The following is a 26,060-nucleotide window of genomic DNA, read 5'->3' as shown; positions in this document are numbered from 1 at the left end:
ACCTGACAAGAACCAGTAAGTCACGCTGGTTTGGACATCATTTTTTAAGAATTTGTTGTTTGGGTTCATCACAGCCCACTTAATGGGTTTTGGTCAGCAATTATCCCTGCTCCTTACTTCCTTCTTACCTTTAATTCCTTTTTCAATCTGGCATGCTGGAGACACTTGTGATTTTGGTACCAGGACCTAATAGATGTGGGAGGGTGGGAGCGGGTTGGATGCGAGTGAAGAGTACAGTTTAGAAGAGTACAGTTTAGGGCAGCCAAAAGGTATTGATTGATGGAATCAATAGACTCATAAAGCCAAATTTAAACTTGCTGAATTGCTGATAATTATGCTATTGATTTAGATTTTGTTTAATGTGATTGTGGCCACTTTAGCTACAAAGTAACTTAACAGCTACTATAATTAGGAATGGCAGCACGGTGGCGCGGTGGGTAGCGCTGTCGCCTCACAGCGAGGAGGGCCTGGGTTCGATTCTCCGGCCGGGTGAACGTGTCCCCTCTGTGTGGAGTTTGCACCGGTTTCTCCGGTCAAAAGACATGCAGTCAGGCCAATTGGACATGCTAAATTGCCTCTGGGAGTGAGTGACTGTCTGTGTTCCCTGTGGTGGACTGGCGACATGTCCAGGGTGTATCCTGCCTTCCGCCTGATGACCGCTGGGATAGGCTCCAGCACCCCCCCCAACGACCCTGTATTTTTTTTTTTCGTTGAAAATTTATTCTGTGTTCTCTTGTTGGTATGAGTGCTGACCATAGGTCATGGATTCAAAAAGGTATTCAGACACCTGTGTGATCCTGAGTGAACAGCGCTCTGACATGCCGTAGTGTATTTGGCTCTTGCACCCACTGCTTAGTCTCGTGTCTGAGTGTAGAATCATGTACATCTGCTGCTCTATCTGGGGCCTGAGAGGGCATTTCTCCAGACCTGATTAATCACTCTGCACATGCCATCCTTGAGGACAGCTGCTTTTTGCCAGTTCTCTCATGGTGCTATTCAATTCCCTCTCACTGTCAACTTGCACTCTCTCTCTCATGCTCGCTCTCTGTCTCTCTCTCATGCTGACTCCTACTCACTTTTCACTCTGCTTTGTCTCTGTTACAGAACACGGTGTATGTTTTTACTTACGCCTGTGTGATCTGACCTTTTCAAAGAGTAACAAAGTCAAATCGATGCTGCTCTTTACTTCGGATGTCTAAAGCGTGCACCTGCGTGAGTGAGTGTACTCCTCCACGCTGGCTGTGCTGCTTTTGCATTTCTTGATCACATGTAACAGTTTCAAATGAGCTCTCAACCAAAACAAAGGGTTTTGTGACATAAATGAGGAAATCAAATTGCCCACCTATAGTCAGCAGCACACGTGTTTAGATGCTAGGTGTTTAGAATTTTGTGTGGATATTTGTTGTGCTCTGATGTAAGATAAGGAGATCAGATTAGAGAAGTCAGCTTGAACTGTGTGAACTCATTGGCAGTTGGCCACAAAACTCGTCTCCTCACTCCAAGGTGAAATTCTCCTACACTACCTTTGTCATTGCGTTCTTCCTACATGTTTCTCTCTGTCTTGGTTTCTTTTTCATCGCTCAGGCTAAGCACTGCTGTCAGTAGAGGCAGCTAAGGATTGATTGACTCCTCCGTGGCTGGCATTCAGGTGGATTATTCAGAGATGGGGAGAGAGAGGTAGGAGGTGAGGTGTTTTGCAGTTACTGATGTGTTCTCCCTGATGCGAACACTGAGTTGAATCCTCCTGGAGGTATTACACTGAGCTGCCTTGATGAATGCAGGCTCAGCAGTGGCTAGCTGAGCTCTCTCTCAGGCTGCACTCGGATGTACAAGCTTAAAATAAGCAGCAGGGCTTTGGGGCTGACCGTGCTGTTTTGGTTACATTGTTGGTTGCAGACGCGAAAAGGGGTGGTGAAAAGAACTCAGGATTAACATGACTCCTTGTAATATATGGATAACTAAGTTATTTCGACTGATCTATCTAATCAGTTGATTTAACTTATTTAGTGTTACAGCTTGTGTAATATAAACATTATAGACCACTATAGAGTACTTTTGTTTGTAAAGTCTCGTCATCTTTTGTTCTGTGTTTGACATTTTGACAACTAATTGATTTTGTCAACTGATCAGCCGCTAATAGTTTTGTAATTCTGTGTCACTTTGTACCGTGTCTCTGTGTTCTGATGACATCTGTGGGTAGACAAAATGACAGTCATTAAGTGTCTTTGCAGCTTAATAAAATCCTCAGTAAAATCTGATGCATTACAAAGATGAGCACTGCACAGGATATGAATATGATGACTCTGCACACGAGTTATGTAATGGCCTCCTCTATCAGGGTTGCTTTTTCCCCAGTATATACTACCCTTTTATTTAGGTTCTGTTGACTTTATAGCATCAAAACCATGTAAACCTTTATTCCGGTTTCAGGTCCTGTTTTTGTAATTATTGGTAGGTAACTGAACTGCTGATGCAACTGATTGGCCAAGCGTCATACCTACCAATGATTACAAAACGGAACTGGATTAGCACTGTGGTCATGAACGTTAAATACCATGTGGAGATGGCGGCCAAAATGTAGCAAACGTGTGATTACAACAGCCACAACCAAATCAATTTTTAATGTCATGTAATGTTACATGACTTACTGTACTAATTTTGATGTATGAAATGATGCTCTGCGTGATTTGGCTGTTTTCACACCCCACCAACATTTGACTGTGTGCCATGTTTTGTATTCATGTAATCAGGCTCATTAAATCCAGCTAATGAAAAGCCCTCCAAACAGCAGATTTCCTCTCAGCTGAGCTGTGCAGCAATGGAAGAATGAGTAAAAGGAGGGCATCTTATGAAATTGTCTGTTCATTGTTGTGACCTTTCGTGTTGTCTGGCTTGAAAGGTGCTGCTGTGAAAACCTCAATAGGTGCCAGAATAGAACAGGGGTGGTAGTGAGTTTGTGGGTACAGCCACCATTTTAAAGAAACACTCTAGCATTTTCATCTGCGGAATCTGTAACTCACATTTGATTAACACAGGTGATATTTTTGACACATTTTCCACCGTGTACCAGTAAAACCCATTGAATCAAAACATACTTGTAAACGAAGCCAATGGGCAGCTGTTGATATGAAACACAGGATGGTTCATAAATACCGCGGAATCACCACCTTTCACGTTATCGTCGACTAATTGGGTTGTATAGGCTGTGCGGTGTTGTTGCCATGGTAACTGTGTGGGCTGGGGGCTTGTAGTTGACAGAGGCGTCACTTATCGCTCTCGGCAGGCCTAACTTGTCCTCAAAGAGAGTTTTTCTCTCACCCTCACTCCCTCACACAGAATTTCACACAGCTTCTATATGCAAATGCTCCATGTGTGAGGATTCCAAATGGATTTTCTATTCAGTTCATCATGCTGTTGGGTCAGCATGTTTTGCTCTGACGTCTGCTCTCAGACCACAGGGAACTTACTGGCTTCTATCCACTACGTCAGTGATTCCCAGTTGTAGTCCTGGAGTGCCCCCGACTCTTCACTTGTGAGTCATTTTTATGAAAGTGTTTTCTGAATGCATAGCGTTTCTCAGTTCGCGAGTGAGCCCTCACCGAATGGGAATGAATGGAACTAAATAAATGTAAACTGTATATCTTTCTTTTTTCACACAGAAATTTTAATTGATTTTTGACAGAAATGCATGACTTACAAAATGAATAAAAACACTTTTCTGTTTTTCACTTTTCTAGTATTAGTTTTTCTATATCAAACAGGTTTTGGGCAGTTGGACAGTAGTAGTACAGAGTTACAAAGGGTAGTGGTTGAAATCTTGCCTTATGAAATGGGACAACCCTCAAATTAAAAACAAAAAAAACAAAAACATTGCTTCATTAACAGGCCACTAGCGATGCTCTGTAGGCGACCCAGCGCAACTTCAGTGATAGGAAAGAAGGAAAAAGTTTAGCAACCTCACTGCTGGGCTTTAGTTACATTTAGAGCAACATATGCTTTCAAAGAGGGGGATACATCAATTATTTATTATCTTCCACCACTAATTCTTTGGTGATACGAAGTTGAAGTCAGCTATCCTTGTTTGAATTTTCCCGTTCCACCTTAAATGGTGCAGGAGTTACGTTGTGGTGCTTCAGGCGTCAATACTGCTAGACTGTTTAAGGTGGAACGGGAAAATTCATTATACTAAATTAGTATACTTTTAGCTATTTTTTGTGTTTGTTATGAAGAAAACAACCATAATACATTATAATGACAATAAGCTAAGATAATACAATGATTACCATAATTTTTTATCTGAGCAAATACTTTGGTCGCTCGCACAGCCATCTTGCTGTTTTTTTTTCTCTTCTCCTAACACTTTGTTTGGAGTGAGCCTCTGAAAAACCTCCTTTTGGAGGGCCATATAGCCCTAATACTTCTCCCTACCCCTCTATCTCTACAAAAGTGTCCCAAGTGCTTAAGATGATTTACTGCTGCTTGCTATTGGTGAGACTATGCAAGCAAAATACCCCTCACTCTCTTCCTCTCTCTCTCTTGCTCTTGCTCTCCATGCATAAAACCCCTCTTAAGTTTAACTGCATCTCACTTCATTAGCATCACAGAGACATCTCAGCTGTCTCATTGTCTTTGTCAGTCTGAGAATGCTGATCAGCCAAACAGCCAAAAATCTTCTTTCTCTGCATTTCACATCCACATTGGAGCCATTCTTCCCTTTCTCCTGCATTCAAAGAGGCTTTGAGGTCAAAGTGCAGATTGTCCAAATGTTCTTTTTACTTTAGAACATTATTGCACAATGTAATCCTTTAGCTTGTGATCAGTTTTAGCAGCTGAGAGTAATATGAGGGGCTTTTGTTCTAGTGGTCACTGTTTAGCTTTGACTTACACAAACAGCTGAATGGCTAAACTGTATGCCAGTCTGTGGACACTCTTGACAAACTGACTCATATTCTGATCCAACAGTGTGACATTACACACTCATACGAAATAAAAATAGAAATAACATACTATGAATATATGCGTTTTGCATAGAAGAGACACATTGTGAGCTACCAGTTCTCATTAGGTTGAATGAGATTTTTGCCAGTGTTCTGTAAAGTTTGACCAACCTAACAGTAGTTACTAAAAAATGAACTCCTTTGTGGGTGGAGCATGAATGGTCAATTTTCCAGTGACCGGCTGGACTATAGTAATTTACCCTGCTGCTATTACTCATAGCACACTTATCTGTTTTGAGAGAAGTGTGTATGTGTTTCAGAGTGACTGCAGGAGAAATTAATTCAAGAAACCAAAAGTGTAAGAGTGCTTTGGAAACTGTGGGTGGGGGGTTCTTTAATATAGGCGGTCTGGGGTTTACTCAGAAATGAAAAATGAACAGACCTGTAAAATTTGTTGTGCTTTATTAATGGCAACAATTTTAATTGCAGCTTTTTGTTGGGTGGTGAATTATGTAGTTGCTTAAATGCTATAGCTTGTATGTGGTAGTTATTCAAACTTAGTGTTTGTGCAGTGAAGCTATACGGTTAGAAATAAAGGTTCTGTGCAGGTACAAACAATGTAAATGTTCCCTCAAAGGTACAACTGTGGTCCAGTTTTGTACCTCAAATGAGTTTTTCCCAGGTATAAAATGTGTATTTATACCTTTTTCATAACTTAATGTTCTAAAAACAATAAACTAAAGAACAATAAAATAAAAAGCCTCTAGTCGAGACTGGGTGTGGAGTCAATACAATTTAGAGAATATAATTTCAATGGATTATAGTGCAGTTATGTTCCCTGACTCAAGGTGCTGAGATGTACTCTTGAGGGTACCACCCCCATGACAAGAGGCGTACTGCCCCAGTGACAGCTGTGTACATTTTTTTTTCTCAGAGTCGACAGCAGGATTATATCTGCTTTTAATCAAGTTGTACATACATACTTTTTTAGATGAGTAGTTAAATTAATTTCTTAATTTTGCTTCGTAAAATTACCATTTATGAATAAGCATGTTACATTTGTTTAACCTTTGCAGTTGTCTTGTCTTGTGATTGGGCAGTCATTCCTTACCCAGGTCTACTGCAACATGGGTATGTAAATGTTTAACTTAAATTCAGAATTTTTTTATTCACTTTTCGTTATTTTTTTTTTTCATTGGTTTTTGTAAATTATTTTGCTGTATTTTGCACGTATTCTGTGAATCAGTGGTCCTCAGCTCTGTCTTCAAACTGCTTTTTTTCCAAACCAACATGCAACACACGATTAAGGAAAAATGTGGCTGTCTAGGGGGCCCTGAGGGTTGGGTTGGGAGCTACTGTGCTAAATGCATCACCACTTAAGTACGTGACTATGCTCTGTCTGTTAACACTCTAACCTGTTAACATGAGCATCGAAATGAAAAACAAGACATGCTATGTGTGAAACAGGTCTTACTGACATCTATCCTGTTCTTCCTGAAAGGGAGCCTGACTGTTAAGACAGTAACATGCTACTAAAATTAATATGTTGTATAAATCAAACAAAACACTCTCTTCTCCTTCCTAGTTAGAGCATGGCATTACCCAAGAGAAAATGTTTTTGACTGTATTGCTTTCTGTAGGGAAACTGAAACCATTCACATCACCACTGAAACCATTTGACATTACAGTTCAACATTTGCAACCTATAAGTGGATAGATTTGGCTTATATGTCATGCTTTTTATTTTAAAACATGCATTTCCATTTGTGTTCTACATCATATTTTAACACAGTTGTGGACACATACACTATTTGAAGGTAGAGAAATCTTAATAGTGCAGGTTCCTTTGAAGAAAATGACCTCTCTTTTAGTTTTTTGTGTTTCTGTCCCACAGGTGTTTTCATACATGTTCAGTCTGTGGAATCAGTTACTGTTTTGGTTCTGTTCTGATTTTGATATGTTAAATGAGGCACTAAATTTGAGCTTTCATGTAAACAAGCAAGAAATAGGGTCAATGAAATTGGTGACGACATAATATTCATTTTTGAAAAGGGGGAGAAGGGGTGATGTGACACTCCCAAGTACAGTAGTTCCTATATCCATGCAAGAAGCTGATGCTGATTAAAAGGGAGGTGTGTGTGTGTGTGTGTGTGTGTGTGTGTGTGTGTGTGTATTGATTACTGGGTGATTATTTAGAGAATTATTTAGTTCTCAGATGGCTGAACAGATAAACACTCTGCAACTGTTAAACCTCATTCTTCTGCCAGGCTGCAGGCTAAACATGGCCATCACTTACACACACACCAAGAGCTGGTTTAAACAGTCAAGCTTTAGTGAGCTTTTACTCTCTTCTCACTCTCGCCTCCTCTTTATTGTGGCACATGATGTGGATGGTGATGAACTGTAAATTGCTGTTTTTTCCATTGTGCTGAACACCATTGAGTCTGTTCGAGGAGAATGTCAAGAATAAAGTGTCTGTCATTAGATAAAAGAGTCAGTTTTTTGTTGTGTCTGATTATTTGTGTGTGTGTGTGTGTGTGTGTGTGTGTGTGTGAGTGGTGGAGCGTTGGTTCTTTCTCATGTCTTTTGAGAGGAGCACAGATGGTAGGACTGGTGAGTTTGTCAACAGCCCAAAAAACTCCCACCCTGCCCCCATCCCTCTCTTTTTCTTTGATCCATGTCCATTCTCTCTCTTTTTTTCTGTTATAATTCATTGCTGTCAAAACAAAATGTTTTATCTGTGAATTGACTGAAAGGAGGACAACTTTCCTACCTGTAATGTATGTTAATCAGAAGTGTAAATGGTTAACTGAATCAGCCCATGCTCTCAATATAGAAAAAGTGCATTTATTTGATTTCATTTCCAATGAACAGCAGTTTCTATTTCAATAGTCATGTTTATCATTCAAGTTGTGTAACACTGTTTTGTTCTCCTTAGCTACTGCATCATATCTTCTCTTCCCTTCTGCTCCTTCTCCTTCTCTCCTATTTTATTCGAGTCATAATGACGTCCCCAGTGAGACACACAGAGACCCCGTTGGCCCTCTGTGGCCTACACACCAGATGAGGCCCACGCACCTACATTTGTACATAAGCATGAGCCGCAAAACTAGGCAGATAATAGAGGAGCATCCACTTCAAAAGGACAGAGAATGATGTTGATCAGAGCTTCATCCTTTGTTCATTTCATACGGCTTTCAGAGAGAGAGAGAGATTACGTAATGCTTTACCAGACTGTATCACTGTGTATAAAAATGCTGAGGACAAATATCTCACTTTCTCAGTTCTTACAAATGTGATTTATCTCCGTCCCTCTCTCCTCTCCTCCTTTCCCATCTCTCTTTCTTTCTTTATATCATTTCTGTCTTTCTCACCCCTCCTCCTTTCTCCTCTTTCACTTTCTTTACCTCACTTCTTTGTCTCTCTCTGTCCTCTCTCTCTTGTTTCTCTTTTTCTCCCTTTCTGTCTCTCTCTACTTCTGTTTGTCTCTTTTCTTTCTGTTTCTTTCTTTCTATCTCTCTCTCAATTTCTGTGTTTTTTCCTCTCTCTCTCTCTCTCTCTCTCTCTCTCTCTCTCTCTCTCTCTCTCTCTCTCTCTCTCTCTCTCTCTCTCTCTCCTGCTGCAGTACAGTTCCTGCTTAGTCCTGTAGGAGCTGAACTGGGGAGAATCTACCACACCTCAAATTGTTTCTCTCTTCTGTGATTTTAGATGTTCTCTGTGTCTCTTACTGCAGCAGAGGTTCTAGATCAGTGGTGCTTGTGTGTACACAGTGGTCCGGATGAGTGAAGGGCTGAAGAAGAGTGATCCAGGATCAGTTCAGTAATGACTCTGGGCTCATGGGCTGTGTATCAGAGTGCAGTGGGAATTCTCATCACCCAGCAGCAGCAAATTGGGTTACAGCCACTCAGCCTTTTACATACCAAACAGCTTCATCTGCTGCTGATGGCCAGGCCTGTTGGATCTGTTCTGCACTCTCACACACACTCCAGTCCATGTTCAGTCAGACACTAATTCATACATGCATACCCAGATGATGCTTGTTTTAATTGATTTTGAGACTTGTAACAAATTACAGTCAATATAATCATCCCAACTTGCTGCTGGCACCAGGCGTGTTTACTATGGGCTTTTCAGGATGATAGAAGACTGTGTATGTGTCTCTCAGCTCAGCTATTCATCAATCATGCTGCCAGATGTTGTGGCTGCATCTGAGCGTGTGAATCCGCATCCAGTTGACCTCACTCAAACTAAGCCTTTGCTGAAAAAGCCCTTTAACTGCTGTTGGAGCATTTTGTACGAGGCATATCAATTTGTTTGCTGTTAGGTGTAACTTGGTGTAAAGGCCCTACTGCAGTCTACTGTTGTGCTTTTCTCTGTTATCTAGAGATGGTATGAAACTGCTTTTTCTTTTCTGATACCGGTAGAAATATTGAAACCTGGATTTTTTGTTTCTGTAAAAGTAACTGTTAACTATACATTTCTTTGATAATTTGATTAGCACTTAGCTTTACATGCTGCAGTAAAATAAATTTTCACATGTGCTTAGTTGGATACACTCTCCACTGGTATCTACTTCTGTGAAAGAACCATTTTATAGCATGAATTGTGACTATTGTGAATAACTTGTTTCTGACACCTCTACAACAGTGGGGCAAAAATCCCCTCTCAGATCAACTCCTGTTCATTTGGGTTGGATCAGGATAGCCCTAATTCTAGTATAATACTTAGCTTAGCTTGCTGCTTGCTCTTCTGTTAGTGTTAGGCTTCTGTTGTCATATGATCTACTTTGCTTTATGTTGTGCTGCAAGCAGTTCTCTGATTTGAAGCTAGATTTGTTGCAGAACTGGTTAAACTTTATTCTTGTTTTTGTCCTATTGGATATCATATCTGGGCCATCTCACTAACATCAGAACTCCCTCTCCCAAACCTTTGCCCCCCTTCATCTTTTTAGCAATTAACCCCCACAGATTACATTGAACAACATTTCCCTGCCTTAATGACTGCCGTAATTGCCCGACCCATCAAATCAAGTTGTGTGTGTGTGTGTGTGTGTGTGTGTGTGTGTGTATATGTGTGTGTGTGTTTATTTCAGTGGGATGGCAGCCAAAAATTGAGACTCCCCAGACATACAAGAGTCTGGCAGATGACACATTTTATTGCACTTGAGTGGCTGAGGCTGACTAATGCAGGACTATAGTTCACATATTAAAATCATAAAACTCGTGACAAACATAAAAATATAACCAGAAAAAAGACAATTTATAATTTAGGCTTTGAGAAAGCTGATTCTACTAATTTTAGATATTGAGTGGACTTTTTGTTTAGTTTGTATAGATAACAGTATGTCATACAGTATCAGTAATCACATAAGCAACCGGGTAAGATTACTTAATAACTTATTCTGGCTTTAGACAAGTTTGTGATTTAGGCATGCAGTTTGCACAATGGTTTCATTATTTATGAGCTACATTAGCCTTGCTGGTCCAATGTAAAACTAAAAAAGCAAACATATTTGGCTAATCAACTACATCTTGCCTACTATTATCTAGGGAAAACTGTCTAGATTTGAATTTTGGCCTAAACTTTAAGATGTGCAGCCAGATTTTTAAAAGGTAGAGTAAATTAAGAGTAAATAAATTACTTTTGTAAAGAGTAATTGCTGTATGTAGGAGGCTGTGCAATCACTTTCTGCTTGCTTAAAAGAAATAAGCTATATTTAGCATCTGACAGCAGTTCAGTGTCTGTTATCTTGGTAGAAGAACTATTTTGATAGACTGCAGTTTTACATCAAAACTAAGGTATCACCATCCCCCAGTGTAAGGAGTGTGTTAGAAAGCGGCCCTGGTGGCTCTGATCCACCTCCAGCTATCTCTGCCTGAACGTGTTCAACGTTTAGCGCAGAAATAACGGCTCCCGACCTTTCTCATTCTCATTCGGCCACTGATTGCATAAAAGTGTTGTCATGGTAGCCCTGTGCCTCGCCATGACAACCGGTCATTGACTGACAGTGACAGGTCTAAACGGTGGCTGGCTGTTGGTCAGGACTCACAAGGCTCTGGGAACGTGGCTGGTGTGTCTGTGTGTGATGGGAACTGACAGGACCCTAGCATGGTGTACTTAAGCACTGCAGTGGCATCGTCAGCACGCTACCCATAATCCTTTGGGCTGACGTTACACAATCCACCTCAACACGATGTGTCCCGACTCATCAGTGTGAAGAATGGGAGGAAGATGGAGACGATGCTCCTCTATTCATCTCTGTGTGCTTCAGATTCTCTCATGGACTGAAAGACTGGGCTTGATGGTTAAGTTAGCATTCAGTAATTAGTATTCTAGCTTTGGGTGTTGCTGGATTCTACTCAGTACTGCATCTTAAGGCTGACAGATCAAGATTAGGACTTTTGGTTTTGTTTGTTTACAGTGCTCTTATTGCAGTGTAAGGAAAAATGTAAGCACAATTAATACCCTGCTGAATGAAGAGTAGTTACATTTTTTTGGAATATGGTACTAATGCTCTTTATAACACATCATACTTGTTGTTTGACAAAAAAATGAGAAGTCTCATAACATAAGGTTAGTTTTAACACTCCCAGTTTGTCTGACCACTAAGAGAAGGAAGCACATACTAGTAAACAGAGAACACGGTGCACTACCGACTTTACATATGCACACACAAACATTTTATGATGGCCTTTTAGCCGTATGCGCAAATATGCAAGTGGCATGCTTTTATTGTGTCTCCATGAATGATCGACTGATTCCGTCGCTGTCTGCTCACTCATTGATTCCTGGTTGTTTTTCAAGGGGCAAAAAACATTATGTATATGAGGAAATACAGTGGATTCATTTCTGGTTTGAATCATAGCCACATCAGCTTTAAACTCTTGTGTTTAACCACCGAACAGCAGCAGCCACAATGTGGATGTGGAAGGCTCTTTATAGTAGGCAGTCAATAAGATCTGAAGCAATAAAATGAGAAGTTTTGTGATTGCTTGTTTTAGAAACAATTTATTGCAAAATTGTAACTGTTCACCTTTTCTCCTTGAAGTAGAATTAGCTTGTCAGTCAGTCAGTCTTTGTATGTCTAAATGGGGATCATACTTTTCAGCATCCCCACCAAAGGAGTGAAATTTGTAATTGAAATTAAATTTTGACCTGTGTGTGTGTGCGTGCGTGCGTGCGTGCGTGCGCTCATGTGCCCGCGTCCGCATATGTGCCTTTCCTCTTATCTCGCCATCTTTGGCAAACTTGTCTGTGGTCATTACCATGGTGATGTCACTGTAGTCCACTCTCTTCTTTAGCCTCATTTTGTTACAGCAGACTGCGTCCATATTTCATTACCACAAACATGGCAGCATGTTGGCCTTTCAGAGCTCCAGTTGGTGACATTACAGTTGACTGGGAGCTGAACAGACATCAGCTGTGCCTCTCTGACTGAGTGCTTCTCTTAATGATTTGTATCCAGGTACAAGGTCGTTCGTATGCTCAGGATAGAGGTTAGGTTAGAGCCGGGTAATTCCTGATACTTGACCTCATGATGTGTGATCTGACCAAACGATCTGTTTATTTTTAGTATACTTACAGTTATGTGTTTTAGCAGGGTTTTGTTTTTGTTTAGGTCTTTTTGAAGTATATGGACTAAATCCATATTCATTACAAAAGCATGTCACTCAGAGATTTCTCCTCATTTTCTGAATATTTTAATAAATATATGGACTGTAGATGGTGAAATTCCTAAATTGTGCATTGCGAAATTCTATTCTTGAACAGTTGGAGTGCTTGGTAACTCAGTTTTTCACAAAGTAGCAAGCTTTGACCCATCTTTGCTCATAAATGACTGAGCCTTTCATGAATGCTTCTTACATACCTGTTTACCTGTGGAAAGGTCCAAAACAGGTGTTTTTGATTATTCCACAAACTTTCCTCTCTCCCAACCTGTTTAGAATGTGTTGCCGGTGATATATTTGGAATGAGCATATATATTCACCAAAAGTTGATAAGGCAAAATATTAAAAATCCCTTCTTTGTGCTTTTTTTCAGTCAAATATTTCTTGAAAGACTAATTGCTGCTTTCTGTTTTTATTTCCGGTTATCTGCTGTCCCAGCTTTTTTTTCATTTGTAGTGTACAGCCTTCCAAGAAGCGTAGAGGCTCCTTATTAGGGATGTGCAATCTGACTAATTTGGGTATCTATTAGAGAGAATGAGCAGATATTCTGTTCCCTCTGGAGAAAAAAAAAAAAAAATTTTGACTAATGTCAAGGTACTATAACCTTGTTACAGGCCAAATGCAGTTCTTATTCATAATGCACTAACATGATAAACTAGTACATAGCCTAAGTCATTAAAAACAAGTTTGCTGTAGTTTTTAAACAGTTAACAAAACAAGTATCTCCAAAATAGCAACTTCACATGAGAGGGTAAAAACGTTCAATTTAAAAGATTTAATTCTAAGCAATTTTGGAGCATTTCTTTTGGTCAAAAGTAAAAATCGCAAAAAATGGAGATGCATGTTTTTCATTGGACAGTGACTATATACTGAATTTTTGAGGTGGTAGTAAGTGACTAGGTGTCGGTCATTGGGAGATCACTGATTGCCATCGATCCCTGGTGATGCCACAGCTATCAATGGCTGGGAGTCAAGTCTCTCTGGGATGGCCCTCTCTGTCCCCCATCATTCACCACGGTGGTAGCCAGTGTGAGGTTCTGTCAGCTAGTGTAACAGCATTGGCAGTTACTGGTCTCCTTCAATAATCGGCAGTTAGCGGCAGTTTGAAATAAAGCAATGCTATGTTTTGTGGTAGCACATCACAAATACCAGTAAAACTGTGACCGTTTACAGCCCTGTTAAAACAGGCATTATATTCATTCAGTATATTTTCTCCCTGCTGCGTAACAAATATTTATTTCAGTATTCAATACTAAGGACTAAATGATTTCAATATGTATTGAAAAATATGTCCGTGTACTGAAATGTTTGTCTGCACCAATCTACTTTGTATAGTATATAATTAGAGCTCTGTAGAATCTTTTTAACACTTGTTAACTTACAAATGCATTTAACCTGAATGTATGTCCATTGATATTCCTCTAGTGTATATCCATGCAAGCTGTGCACATTAACATAAGTACTCCATGCACATATACACATAAAAATATTATTTTTGCTGTATCAAATATTGAAATGAATATACTTTGTTTTAGAAGAATTTTTATATACGGTCTTAAATTTTAATTGGATAGATTTCTATATCAGTGCTTTAAAGCACAACTGTAATATACATAACATGATTATGTCTATGGAAGTCAGTGCCAGAGAGAGAACAAGTATTCAGTTTGGCTGCTGGAGTCCAAATGACTTTGTAATGTGATCTGCAGTGATAACTGGTCCAAAGGCGTCATGAAAGCCACTGTATGTTTCCACAGAACATGCCCTGCCACTACCTCTACTGCTCAATTTAAATAGTATTTACCTACATTTGCATGAACACCTTTCAAGAGCTTGCACTTGCTACATCCCTGTGTGTGTGTTTGTGTGTGTCTGTGCGTGTGCGCCTAATGCTCCTGAGACTTCCTCAACCTGGGGGGAAGCTCTCTCTCAACGGACATATGGCTTTCTTTTTTGAGGCTGCTTGCATCCTCCGCTCCCTAATCTCTCAACATGGTAAGGGGTGTGTGTGTGTGTGTGTGTGTGTGTGTGTGTGTGTGTGTTGAGGAAGGAAACTATGGGGTGAAATTCTTGGATTTATAACTGCTAATTCATAACATAGCAGTTAAATATCCATCTTCTATGCTTGTCCTTTTCTGTCTTAGTGGACATGTCCTTCAAACCTAATGAAAATATTTACTATAACTCACTTAATACAGCCACTGTTATGGCTTGAATATGTGCCCCATGTTATGAATGTATGTGTGATTTTGTGTCGCTGGCTGTGTGGGCCGTATTAAACCAGCTACTGTTCCAGTAAAAGAAACACTACAGTTGGTGAAACAAGTAAAAATGTGCTTAAGGAATGTTTTGTTTTTACTGAAGCTGGATAGATTCCTGACTGGTGAACATCCTTTCAGACTCATGAGTTTTTCTCTCACCCTGGAAGGATGGACACAACCACGTGTGGATATTTTTCAGAAACAAAAGTTGGAGCTTGATTTTCTCCTATCTCTCAAAGATGAAAGTTTTAAGTACTGTTTATCTGATGGTGTGAGTTTTGGTAAGTAATCGGTTGTTAGGAGTCTCATTTTCTTTTTAATCATTTTAAATGTTTTGGAACCTCCTGTTTTTTCACTTCTTTTTCTTTGACATTATACTTTCGTATGTTGGTGGTTTATCTTGCATCTAACCTCAGTGCTAACTGTACAGCTCTGTACAGTTTTGATTCTTAACTCCACTGTAGCTGCTGTAGTTGTCTGTATATTAAGGCTTATTAATGGAAGTGAGCTGTTGTTTAAGTGTTTTGTGCCGTGATTGATTTCTGCATGTGCATAATAAGCAGTTGTCTTCTAGAAGAAGATGGACATGAACACACAACTCTCTCTTTCTCACGCACACACAGGCACAGATTCACTCACGAGCTCACGTTGTCCATTTCTCTTCCTCTTTCTGTTTCTGAACAATAACCCTGTGTTTTAAAGCAGTCCTGCTGTAACAAGGTTATAGTCCTGCTAACATTAAGAGTTTGCTTTAATCTCTTACATACCACTCTCCCATATGTATACTCAGCCTGTGTGAGTTTTGTTTGTTCCTCTTGTGTTTACATTTACATGTACTTTCGTCTTTATGCTCACATGTACTACCAGTGTTGTCCCAACTCTATCTGTTTCTGTCACATTTGTTTGAGCTTAGTTGAGGTAGTTTACTCAAGGATTCCCCACTGTGTTCAGACATTGTCCAAAGCCTGTGCAAAACAAGGGTGTGCAGTCTTGAGGAATGAGTGGTATATCATATCGGCCGGTGTTTCCTAAGTATACACTCCAGAATCTGAGGGGACACTGATTTGGGCTTTTTGTCTTATTTGCCTAAAAGATCCTGCGACTGGATTCACTTGACATTCCCCAAGGAAAAAAACAATAATACAATAAAAAATGTCATTTAATACAATGAAATACCAAATATCAGTACCTAAGCAGTCAGCCTTATTAGCTTCTGTAAACCTATTGGCCTTATTATTCCAAAATGTAGACTGCTGATTGGTTGTCTAAGTTACATTTAGTAAACCTATTGATATCGTCAATGCTGCTGGACTGGATGTACCCAGGTCCAGCGCCTCATACTGATTTAAGCCACACCTACTTTTGATTTGTAATTAAAGTTCAGAGCATCAGCCTTAGTGTTAATATGGAATATCTTTACATTATCTTTTCAGTGTAAGATGAGTGGAAAATATTGAAGAAAAATAATAGCAGAAATAATAAAGAAATTAAGAAAACTGAAAAGTGACGAATCACAGTTTATCTTCAAACCTTATGCAGCTGACAGAATAACAGATCTCCAGTTACCAGCATGGCACGAGCTTTACTGCACTGTTTGAAAGAGAGCAGCAGCAGGACATAGGTCAGTCAGTCATTGGCCATGAGCTGTGTGGTAACTCTATAGCTGAAACAGTGTGGGCCATTTGGGAGGCCAGTGTGAAAGAGCTGCAGGCAGATGGAGAGAGGGGGTGAAAGCCCAGTGGCCTACATTCAATCCATTTCCTGCACACTAGTTAAAAAGAACAATCATCCTTTCTACCACTATCATACAGTATTAATGAGGGCCTCGTTGTGTAGGACTGCATAGACACCCACGCATGTGTTTATTACTCAATGTACTGGACTGATGGAGCATCTGTTACACAAGCTTATGCTGTTCAGTTTTAATAGCTTCATGTCACAGCTCTTCCCCAGGCTTTACTAGCAAATGTACCTCGTACCCCATATAATGGTGAAAAATGGCCCCCACATTTTGCAAATATCACTGCTGAAATGACAGCTTATGAATCTAGCCTGCCGCAAGAGAGTGACAAAGCTTTACTGTTTCAATAAGCTGCGACACAAAGAGCCCAAATGATGCATTAACTTGATATGAGAGGAATCCATCATGAGTGTAGACTATATGAAGAGTGTTTTTAGCAGGGGACTCATTGGTTTGGAGTCATTCATTCACTCCATCATGTTGTGTGCCTTCAGGCCTTTGGCATGTTGTCTTGCTTGACATGCAATGTACTTGGGTATGTATATGTTAGGGCCCAAACAATGCTTGTCCTTTTCTGTCTTAGTGGACATGTCCTTCAAACCTAATGAAAATATTTACTATAACTCACTTAATACAGCCACTGTTATGGCTTGAATATGTGCCCCATGTTATGAATGTATGTGTGATTTTGTGTCGCTGGCTGTGTGGGCCGTATTAAACCAACTACTGTTCCAGTAAAAGAAACACTACAGTTGATGAAACAAGTAAAAAGGTGCTTAAGGAACATTTTGTTTTTACTGAAGCTGGATAGCTTCCAGACTGCTGCACATCCTTTCAGACTCATGAGTTTTTCTCTCACCGTGGAAGGATGGATACGTTTTTGGCAGATTCAAATGGCCAGTATTTAAATTTATTGGCACTGGAGGATAGGACAGGATAATTGGCTTGCTAAAGGTGTCACAATCTCATTACGTGTGCAGTTTCTTCACTGGGTTTTATAGGTAATTACAGTTACATTAGTGAATAAATCACTATTTAACTAAAACTGTTAGTATTGGATTTTTGGCCATATTTAGTTACATCATCCATTGTTATTGAAACTGCTATTTTTAAACACCTTAAAATTGCTATGAGTGACATATAACCACATAACCCAGTATACAAGCTTTTTGCAGGTCTACAGCAGCATATATGCCATGATGGCTTCGTAGGCACTGAGTTTCTTTGGTTGTCAGGTTAACTAGCCTCGACGATGCCTCAGGGTCCGCTAGTCAGGCAGGGCTTTTGTTTGTGTGCCGGTCTGTGGCCACGTGGGACTGTGTGCGCCAGCTGATTCAGGCGCACACACGCATTTTTGCTTTTAATTAAGAAATGTCTCCGCTGAATACCGTGTCTTTGAAAGCAGCCTTTGTTGTCATTAGTTGTTTTTATCTGAATGGTTCTTTTGCCCCCAGTATATTTATATACATAGACTTGCAGAATACCTCAATTACTGCATCTAAATGTACGACTGTATGTGGAATAGCATTATGGTATGATATGATAGTGTCTCAGTTTGCCTGTTCTATTGCAGTAAAGTGTCTGTTTCTTGCTAAATCAATGCAGTGTTCACCATCCTGTGAACTCCACCAGCTGTGAGCTGCCAGTGTTTATAGTCTGTTATTCTGCCTGAGCTCTGCCCACTCCTTTCCCAGGAGAGCCCTGCTCAAAAGAGCCTGCCAAAGGTGCAAATCTGGGAGTTCAAGGACATCTAGAGTTGTGGTAAACGGAGATATTGATGTCCCTCTCACAAGCTCATTCAGATGATCTGACAGAGTAGATAGATGCTGGTATCTTAGCAAGCCCTTATGCCTAATAACCTTCTGGCTCTTCTTTTAGCTGCTGATCTAGCTAGGCATGGCTGAGCATCTGCACTTTGATTACTATGACTTGGAGAACACGGACCAGCAGCATGTTTCATAGCAAAGAGTGCATAATCAGCCCTGTTTGACTGGATTTAGCACAACGTTGTACGCAAATTATTCCAGAGAAAATGCTGTTTTGTTTTTGATGGTTTGTGGTGCTGCTGGTTTTTTTGTCTGTTCCAACTGACCAGATGAATGTGATTATCATGAATCTTGAAAAAATTTTAAGTATATATTTTTTGCGGTGTCACATAGCCCTGCTGCCATTGTACCAATGCTGTGGACCAGACCTGCTTGACTGTTGTATAACCATTGACATTTGCAACTCTTGTTTTTGTGGGATGATTACCAGCTTCCTATAACAGGAGTGGAGAACTGTGATCCTGTAAGGCTGGTATCATGCACAGTTTGGTAAATTTTCCTGCTCTAAACACACATACTAAACCTGGCAATTACGTGCCTAAATGAGTCAGGTATGCAAGTAGGAAAATCACCTAACTGTGTTGGGCTGGTTTGCCAGCCCTGTCCTCTAACCACATCTGATGCTCCATCTTGGCATAACCTCCCCATGACATTCCAGTGTTTTTCCTCATGCTCTTAGGGAGTTTTTTCCTTACACTGTCTCCCTCAGTTCACTCATTAGGTGCCTGGACATGCATTTCTAGATTTTTGAACCAGTGTGCTCTGGGGTGAACATGTAGCCTGTGGAAAACTGAAAAAATTATGCTGAGATAAAATAAGTGAGTGACTCGATGACCGTCAGTGGTTATTCTGCATTTGTTGAAGTGCTGAATACGTGGAATCTGGCCCAGGGAGAGCTCATTACTTTAAACATGGTTGTGGCAAGGCTGTAAAATATGATGTCATTAGTGATGAAATTGGTTGTCATCTTGAATATCACAGTCTGTTGTGTGTCTATCAGGCATCCAGATAGCCTAAAATATGTGATCCCATAGACTATTCAATGGAAGCTTTAATCTACAAATGGAATTGCTACTGGACTTTGTTTCTTTCCATCATAGGAATGACCACCAAAGCTTCAGTAATATGTGCTTTAGTGCAGGCTTGTTTAGCATTTGCTCTGATTCCATGGTGTAGCCCTCTCACTCTGCTGTTTTTGGCCTGTTTAAAGTAGGAGTGGGCAATATGATATCATTATATATCATTTTCATTATATGTCATCATCCTGACAATTTTCTGAGTATGTGATGGTTATTACTACCAGTTCTACTTAACAACTACTAATATATCATAACAAGACAGATTTAGATAAATTTATGTATTTGCCCTTTTGCCCAAGTTTGAATGGTTGAACATCTTTGTCTCTCTCTTTCTTTGCCGACCTGCAGACTTTAACTACAACACGGATGGTTATGAGGGGGATGGTGCAGAGGACAGGAAGTCTCAGGATGGCTCAGAGACGATGCCCTTCATTGATGAGTCTCCCACTATGTCCCCACAGCTGTGTGTCCGGCCTGACGGTGAAGCTGTTTCTCCTACACCACCTGAGGGCCTGCTGCCTGGGGTAAGAATAAGCAGCCTTCTAAATATGATGTTTTTCATGCATCCCACAGTCCGTGCTTTGGACATGAAAAGGAAAGTATTTTATGCTCAAAGCAACATTTTGTACATAAAATAAATGAATAATAAAGGTAGATAGAGCAGTCAGTCCTGCTTATGATGAGCGAAACTTTGGTTTTTGTGTTCTTTTCCAATGTTGTATAATAGCATTTTATCTAAACTCTTACATAAGAAGTGGCAGTGAATATTTTTGTTATGAACAGCGGTGAAGGCAGATGGGCCGCTTTTGAGGGTAGTTGAGAGTGGTGATTGGATTGGACTTTTTTGGAGGAAGCAAAATTGGATGTGGGATTTAATGCCCAAAAAGATTGCTTTCTTCTCTCTTCTTTTTGACCCCTCTCTTTCTTGCTTTCTCCCTCTCTCACTCTCTCTTTCTTGCTCTCTCTCATACAGACTATATTCATCTCCCCATTTTCACACTGACAGTGATTTTAGCACCCCAGCCTGTCCTTCACACCTATGATGACACTGGAAACATTTCAGTTAAAAGGTCAAGGGCCATTTCCAGTAAAGGTCACAACTGAATGACTGTTTCAGAGCTTCTCTTTCATCATAAGTAGACTCCATTTGTGCAATATAGGAATTTACCACGGTAGAATTACATCACCTACCTGCCTCGACTCTGTTCAGTCCTATTTATTCCCACTACTGTTTGTTCAGTCCCCATTATGGAATGTATGTCATAATAGAACATGTCGACGTTACTTTGCTAGGTTTTATATTTGTGATGTGCTTAGGTTTAGATTAGTATTTGTGTTAAAAGTTGATCCAAAGGTGGGCAAGGCCCAAGCTAAGAAGCACAAATGCATTCATCTCCATCTAGTGGTGAAAAATTGCAAGTGCATATTTAGGCAGTTTTCAAATGAGTGTTTTTTTTTCTTCTCTGGTTTAGGGCTTTCACTGCTGCACCCAATTCCACTCATCAGTTAACTAACATGAACTGAATCAAGCATGTGTCCGCACAGATTAACAGGTTAAATTTTCTGTTAATGTTCCATGTTAATATGCAACCTGCATGCCAAGGTAAACGAGTTGTTTCAAATGAAATCAAATCACAGAAGACTGGAATAAGAGGCATGCTGCATATAGTAAGCGTTGGTGTATAGAGTTCAGCAAGCTAAAATACAACAGAAATCAACAGAAATATTGCCACACTGTGCCCTGTTTGGGAAAGCCTAGTTGGTCAGTAGAATCGACCAAGTTAAATGGTGAGTATTGAGCATGGTGGCAACCTGTTAAGGAATTCCCATCAAGCTCCCTCGGTGCTAAAAAGAAGAATTACTGTTGAGCACCGCATTGCTGCTTTCAGTTTTGTTTACATTGTTTCTCCTGTACTCAGTCTGAACACTTCAGTACATTCGGGGAAGCACCAAAGGAACCGGACGTCGACCAAATAACAGTTTACAGGGTAGTTACATAGGGCAGGATATTCCCGAATGTTGTGCTCCTGCAGAGGGGTGTGTGTCTGTGCGAGTGTGTGAACAGGAAAGGGAAGGTCTGTGGCGGTCTAGACAACATAAAATTTCAAGGGCTTACATCATGGAAAACCAAATTGTCCTTGCTTTCTTAAATAATTGTAAATAAATGTACATCATACTTTTTCTGAGAGTTGTATTTAGTTTTTCAAAGAAATCTGCAGGGCTATTTTTCCTCATCTGCAAAGTTTAGAAGTTGCATTTTTCTGCTTCTCACAATCCAAATCATCCCAGCATCTCCAGATTTCCAGTTTTGGCACCTTTGTTTTTCACTTAATTTCTTATTTCTCATATATCTCCTTAGAACCTTTTCATAATGGCTGTTTTGACTGGAAATAAGATAAATAAAGGGTACATAAGATAAACATCATGAGGAGACCTCAACGAAAAACATAAAATACATGGGATATGGGCCCTTTAAAACACAGTGGCTTTTTATTTTATCATGGAAAGTGCATTGAAGTCGCCAGTGAGAACATTGCAAGCAGGCCGTAGGGGAAGTGTGTGTGTGTGTGTGTGTGTGTGTGTGTGTGTGTGTGTGTGTGTGTGTGTGGGGTTCCCTAATGTAGCAGTTCTGCAGTAGGTTGAGCTGAAGAGCTTTGCTGAAGGGCACAATGAGGCACTGAGTGCGACAGCACACACATTCGCATATACAGAGTTCTTTGTGTGTTTGCGGCAGATCATCAAGAGGTCTTTTGACTAAATCATACTCAGAGCATAGAAAATGTTGCCCTGCCAGTTGCTTCCTCTAAAATTGGATGTACTAAAGAGGGAAAGCAGCTAGGAATGTCCCAATTCTTAGTCCCTCTAATGTTGTTCGGCTGATACAGAGTCTGATTTTGATATTTGTATTTTTGTAGACGGTACACAATACAGTACTGTGTTTTGGTTTGCATAACATGCGCTCTTTTACTTCTCATATTTGAACTCAAAGCTAAGTGCATAATTGCTGCACATTTTTCATTTTACGTACAGCTTGGTTAACTGTGTATTAATGAAAGATGGCAAGCTTAACCAAGTTGAAATATCAGCTTTGTGGACATTGCAAGTTTCTGTTGGGCTGTTCCACTTTAAAACCTTTAAAGCAGAAAAGGGCAGGGATGCACTGACACGAGAATAAAGATATCCAGTATTTTTTCACCCTTATCTTCCAGTACTAATGCAGGTACATATAAGTGTTTTATGAAATGTAGAATTTGAGATTACATTAATCTGAAAAATCACTATGGTTAAAAATGCAGTACAGTTTAAGAAATGTTGATATTTTAATAAATTAGCCTTAAACCTCTGCTCTTCTGAGATGCTACAAATCTATCATGTGTCAGTTTAAAGTGTCATTCAAAACAAAAAAATCGGCCCTATTCTCAGTATTTTTACTGAGACTGACATTTTAAATCTAAGTAAAACATCTTTTGAATCTTTTAAACAACATGAATCCAAAAAAGTGCATTGAATGTTAGAAAGAGGTGACTGGCTGTTTACCAAAGGAGTCAGGCATAGTTATGCTATGAAAATTGAAATGTAGCAGTAGCTTTCAGATACAGTGCAAGTAGACTTACTTGCCTTGTTTTATTCATCTTATTAAATAAAATGAATACATAGGTTGGACAAAATCAAAAACAATAAATCGAATGATTTCTGATTTCGTGTTTTGAGTGAATCTCCGCAAATTCTGATCTTGGCTGATTCCACTCTTGCATACCTGATAGTTCCTCTTACCATTAAAGCCACACCCAAAGGAGAAAATTCTTCTTCAAAGTTTTGTATCAATGAAAAATCACTCTTTCTGAATTCTTTCTCTTAAACAACCTCCTTCTTTCTACACGTATAGACTACTGAGAGTTTTATGATATAGGTGTGTGATAACAGGACTTGTATTTATTTTCTTTCATTCCTTTCCAAAGGAAGGGATCAGCTCTCCTGCCAGTAAACACAAAAAGTGCATATAAAAACCTCAGTTACATAAATAACTGAAAATGAAATTTCAGTATTTCGTTTGTTTGTTTGTTTAAGTAATTCCAAACTTTATAGTGGGGTAGATTTGGGAAGGAAAAAAGCTCAGGCCTTTAAGTAAGAATTTGAGTAGATTGTAAACAAAGGTTTACCCGTTTCTATGGTGGTGTTAGAGGCACAAGGTTTGGACTTGTGGGAATGTTCAAATTACAGGAGGATTAGAAAAATCTGTAGACTTTCTTATGCAGCGTTTTAAAGGTCCTGTTCTCTGAATCATTTACAAAATAGTATTGCTGTAATGCCTGCATGACCCTTTAAACCTTAGTAGCAAATATGCTAACATGGCTATCAGAGAGTGTGAGCTAGGAGCCACAAGTTAGCATAATGTAATTTGCGCAGTGCTAATTGGGGGCTGTTCATTCTTATTCGCTGTAAGACCAAACAGTTTTTTAAGCTTGAGAGGTTGAGAGAGTGTGGCGGGAACACACACACACAACCACACACACACACACCAGGAAGACAGCTCAGCAGGGGGGAGGAGCCAGGGGCAGGCATGTCTAACACTGCTCTCATGTCTCTCTCTATGTCTATGTCTGTGTGTGTGTGTGTGTGTGTATGTGTGGTTGGCTGGTTGGTCAGTCCACCCAGAGTGGATTTGACTGTGTGCATGCGCGCGCATATGTGTCCGAGTGCACCCAAGAGAGGAAGAGAGCACTGCTGCTTTTGAAAGAGCACTTTGGAGATCGACTTATAGAGAAGAAACCTGTTGCACCTTGAATAATCAGAGAGAAACAAAGGCAAAAGTAAAGAGAGACGTGAAGAGAAGGGAAAACAGTAGTAAAATACAAAGGCTACTGCAGGTTCTCCAGTTGAAGTTGGAAGGCAGAAAGGAAAGAGTGATGGAAACTAGTAAGCCTGTGGTGGGGTGAAGCGAGAGAAGAAAGAAGAGTGACAGAGAGCGAGGGATACGGCCACAGCATGGAGGAGGAAGAGGAGGAGGTGTTGTGCTTGTTGGATAAAGTTCTGGAAGATGAAGATGTGTTTGAAAACGAGCTGGACCTGGAGCTGGGGTGTCTGTACACTCCCCTGGAGTGTCCGTACACACCCACAGATGCTTCTCACACACCGTTCAAGGTGAGAGAAAGAGAGAGAAAGAAAGCTGTGTCTCTCCCGCTGCCTGCGTACTGACAGGGCTTTTTCAGTGTGTTTGCGTGGCTATAAATAGAGAAGAGAGAAGTGGAAAGTATTGAGTAGCTCTTTTTCACCACACTGTGGCGTCACTGTTTGCTTACACACTTACCGTGTGTGTGTGTGTATACACATGCTTTAAAAAGTTAGTTTTTTAATAAAGTACAAAGTTGCATATTAATGCAGTGATTCCTATATACATTTGTTACATAATTACAATCAAATTTTTCAGCTTAAGTGAAAATTGCAGTCTTTGAAATAGTTATGTAACTCAGAATTTCTTAGTATTTGGTATGTCCCTCTTTGTTTAATGGCAGTGTGCAAGTCAAATAATTACTGCGAGTTGATTAACTTAAAAAAGCCTCTGATGAGCAGATCAAATCCTCCTGAGAGTCGTCTGAACACATGCTTCAATGGAACAAATAAGACTAAACAATTTTTAACATTTTAACAACAGTTTTATGTGTGTATCACTGCTGTTGGGCGAATAGAAATTACCAAAAATTATTTGAAAAAAGTCTGGTTCCATTGACTTACGTTGAAAATAGAGTATATTTTTTCTTTCTCCTGTAAAGTTTTCATTTTGGCGATACAAGGTTTTGATCTGACAGCAGCTATATGTGTGTGTGTGTGTGTGTGTGTGTGTGTGTGTGTGTGTGTGTGTGTGTGTGTGTGTGTGTGTGTGCGCGTGCGTGCGTGTGTGTATGTATGTATGGTGTTTTATTGATATTTATTGTTTTACTTCTTTGACTCTATAGGTCCTCCACTGTCCACTGTCGTGCTTTCACATACAGAACTATGCAAAAGTTGTAACACCAGTCAAATGTCAAGTTTAATTAATTTAAATGAAAATAAGTCAACACATCTTCAACAAGGAACACATTTACATATGGCATTTTTCTGTAAATTTTAGTGCACAGTTTGTATTTACTTGCTGAGTTTAACACGTGTGTGTGTGTGTGTGTGTGTGACATGTTAAATTCAGCAAACATTAACTGTGCATAACTAAATGTATTGTTGTGGCCATGTAATTGGCTGATTAGCTATTTGTGTTAACAAGCAACTGAACACCTAATAAAGTGGCCTGTGTGTGTGTGTGTGTGTGTGTGTGTGTGTGTGTGTGTGTGTGTGTACACACATACACACACACATCAATATTACTGCAGTCCCTTGAGTTTCTGAACATGATCAGACAGACTTGTGGTGAGTATTACTTGTATGAATTTGCTGTTCTAGGATTGGTTTTTGCACGTTCTAAAAATTACACATGGGCCTTGCTCTAGCAGAGTTTCTGAGGCTAGTTTTAGCACAGTGTGTGTTTGGTCAAGTTGCTGTGGAGAGTGTGCCATTGCC

The 26,060-nt window shown here is 39.9% G+C and overlaps 1 protein-coding gene across 3 annotated transcripts in view; it reads left to right on the top strand.

Moving 5' to 3' along the window:
• Positions 1-26,060, top strand: part of abr (ABR activator of RhoGEF and GTPase) — a 193,110-nt gene that overhangs the window by 46,054 nt on the left and 120,996 nt on the right. For 2 of the 3 annotated variants that reach the window (XM_017699035.2, XM_017699053.2), the window contains exon 2: positions 19,860-20,035. In XM_017699035.2, coding sequence (XP_017554524.1) covers positions 19,860-20,035 — 176 coding nt within the window. Of the gene's footprint in view, positions 1-19,859; positions 20,036-24,147; positions 24,654-26,060 lie in introns of those variants that run through there. The other variant, XM_037533388.1, reaches the window with a different exon arrangement.

Source organism: Pygocentrus nattereri, chromosome 23, assembly GCF_015220715.1.
Source record: "Pygocentrus nattereri isolate fPygNat1 chromosome 23, fPygNat1.pri, whole genome shotgun sequence".
Classification (NCBI taxonomy): Eukaryota; Metazoa; Chordata; class Actinopteri; order Characiformes; family Serrasalmidae; genus Pygocentrus; species Pygocentrus nattereri.
This window is presented reverse-complemented; position numbering and strand designations above follow the sequence as displayed.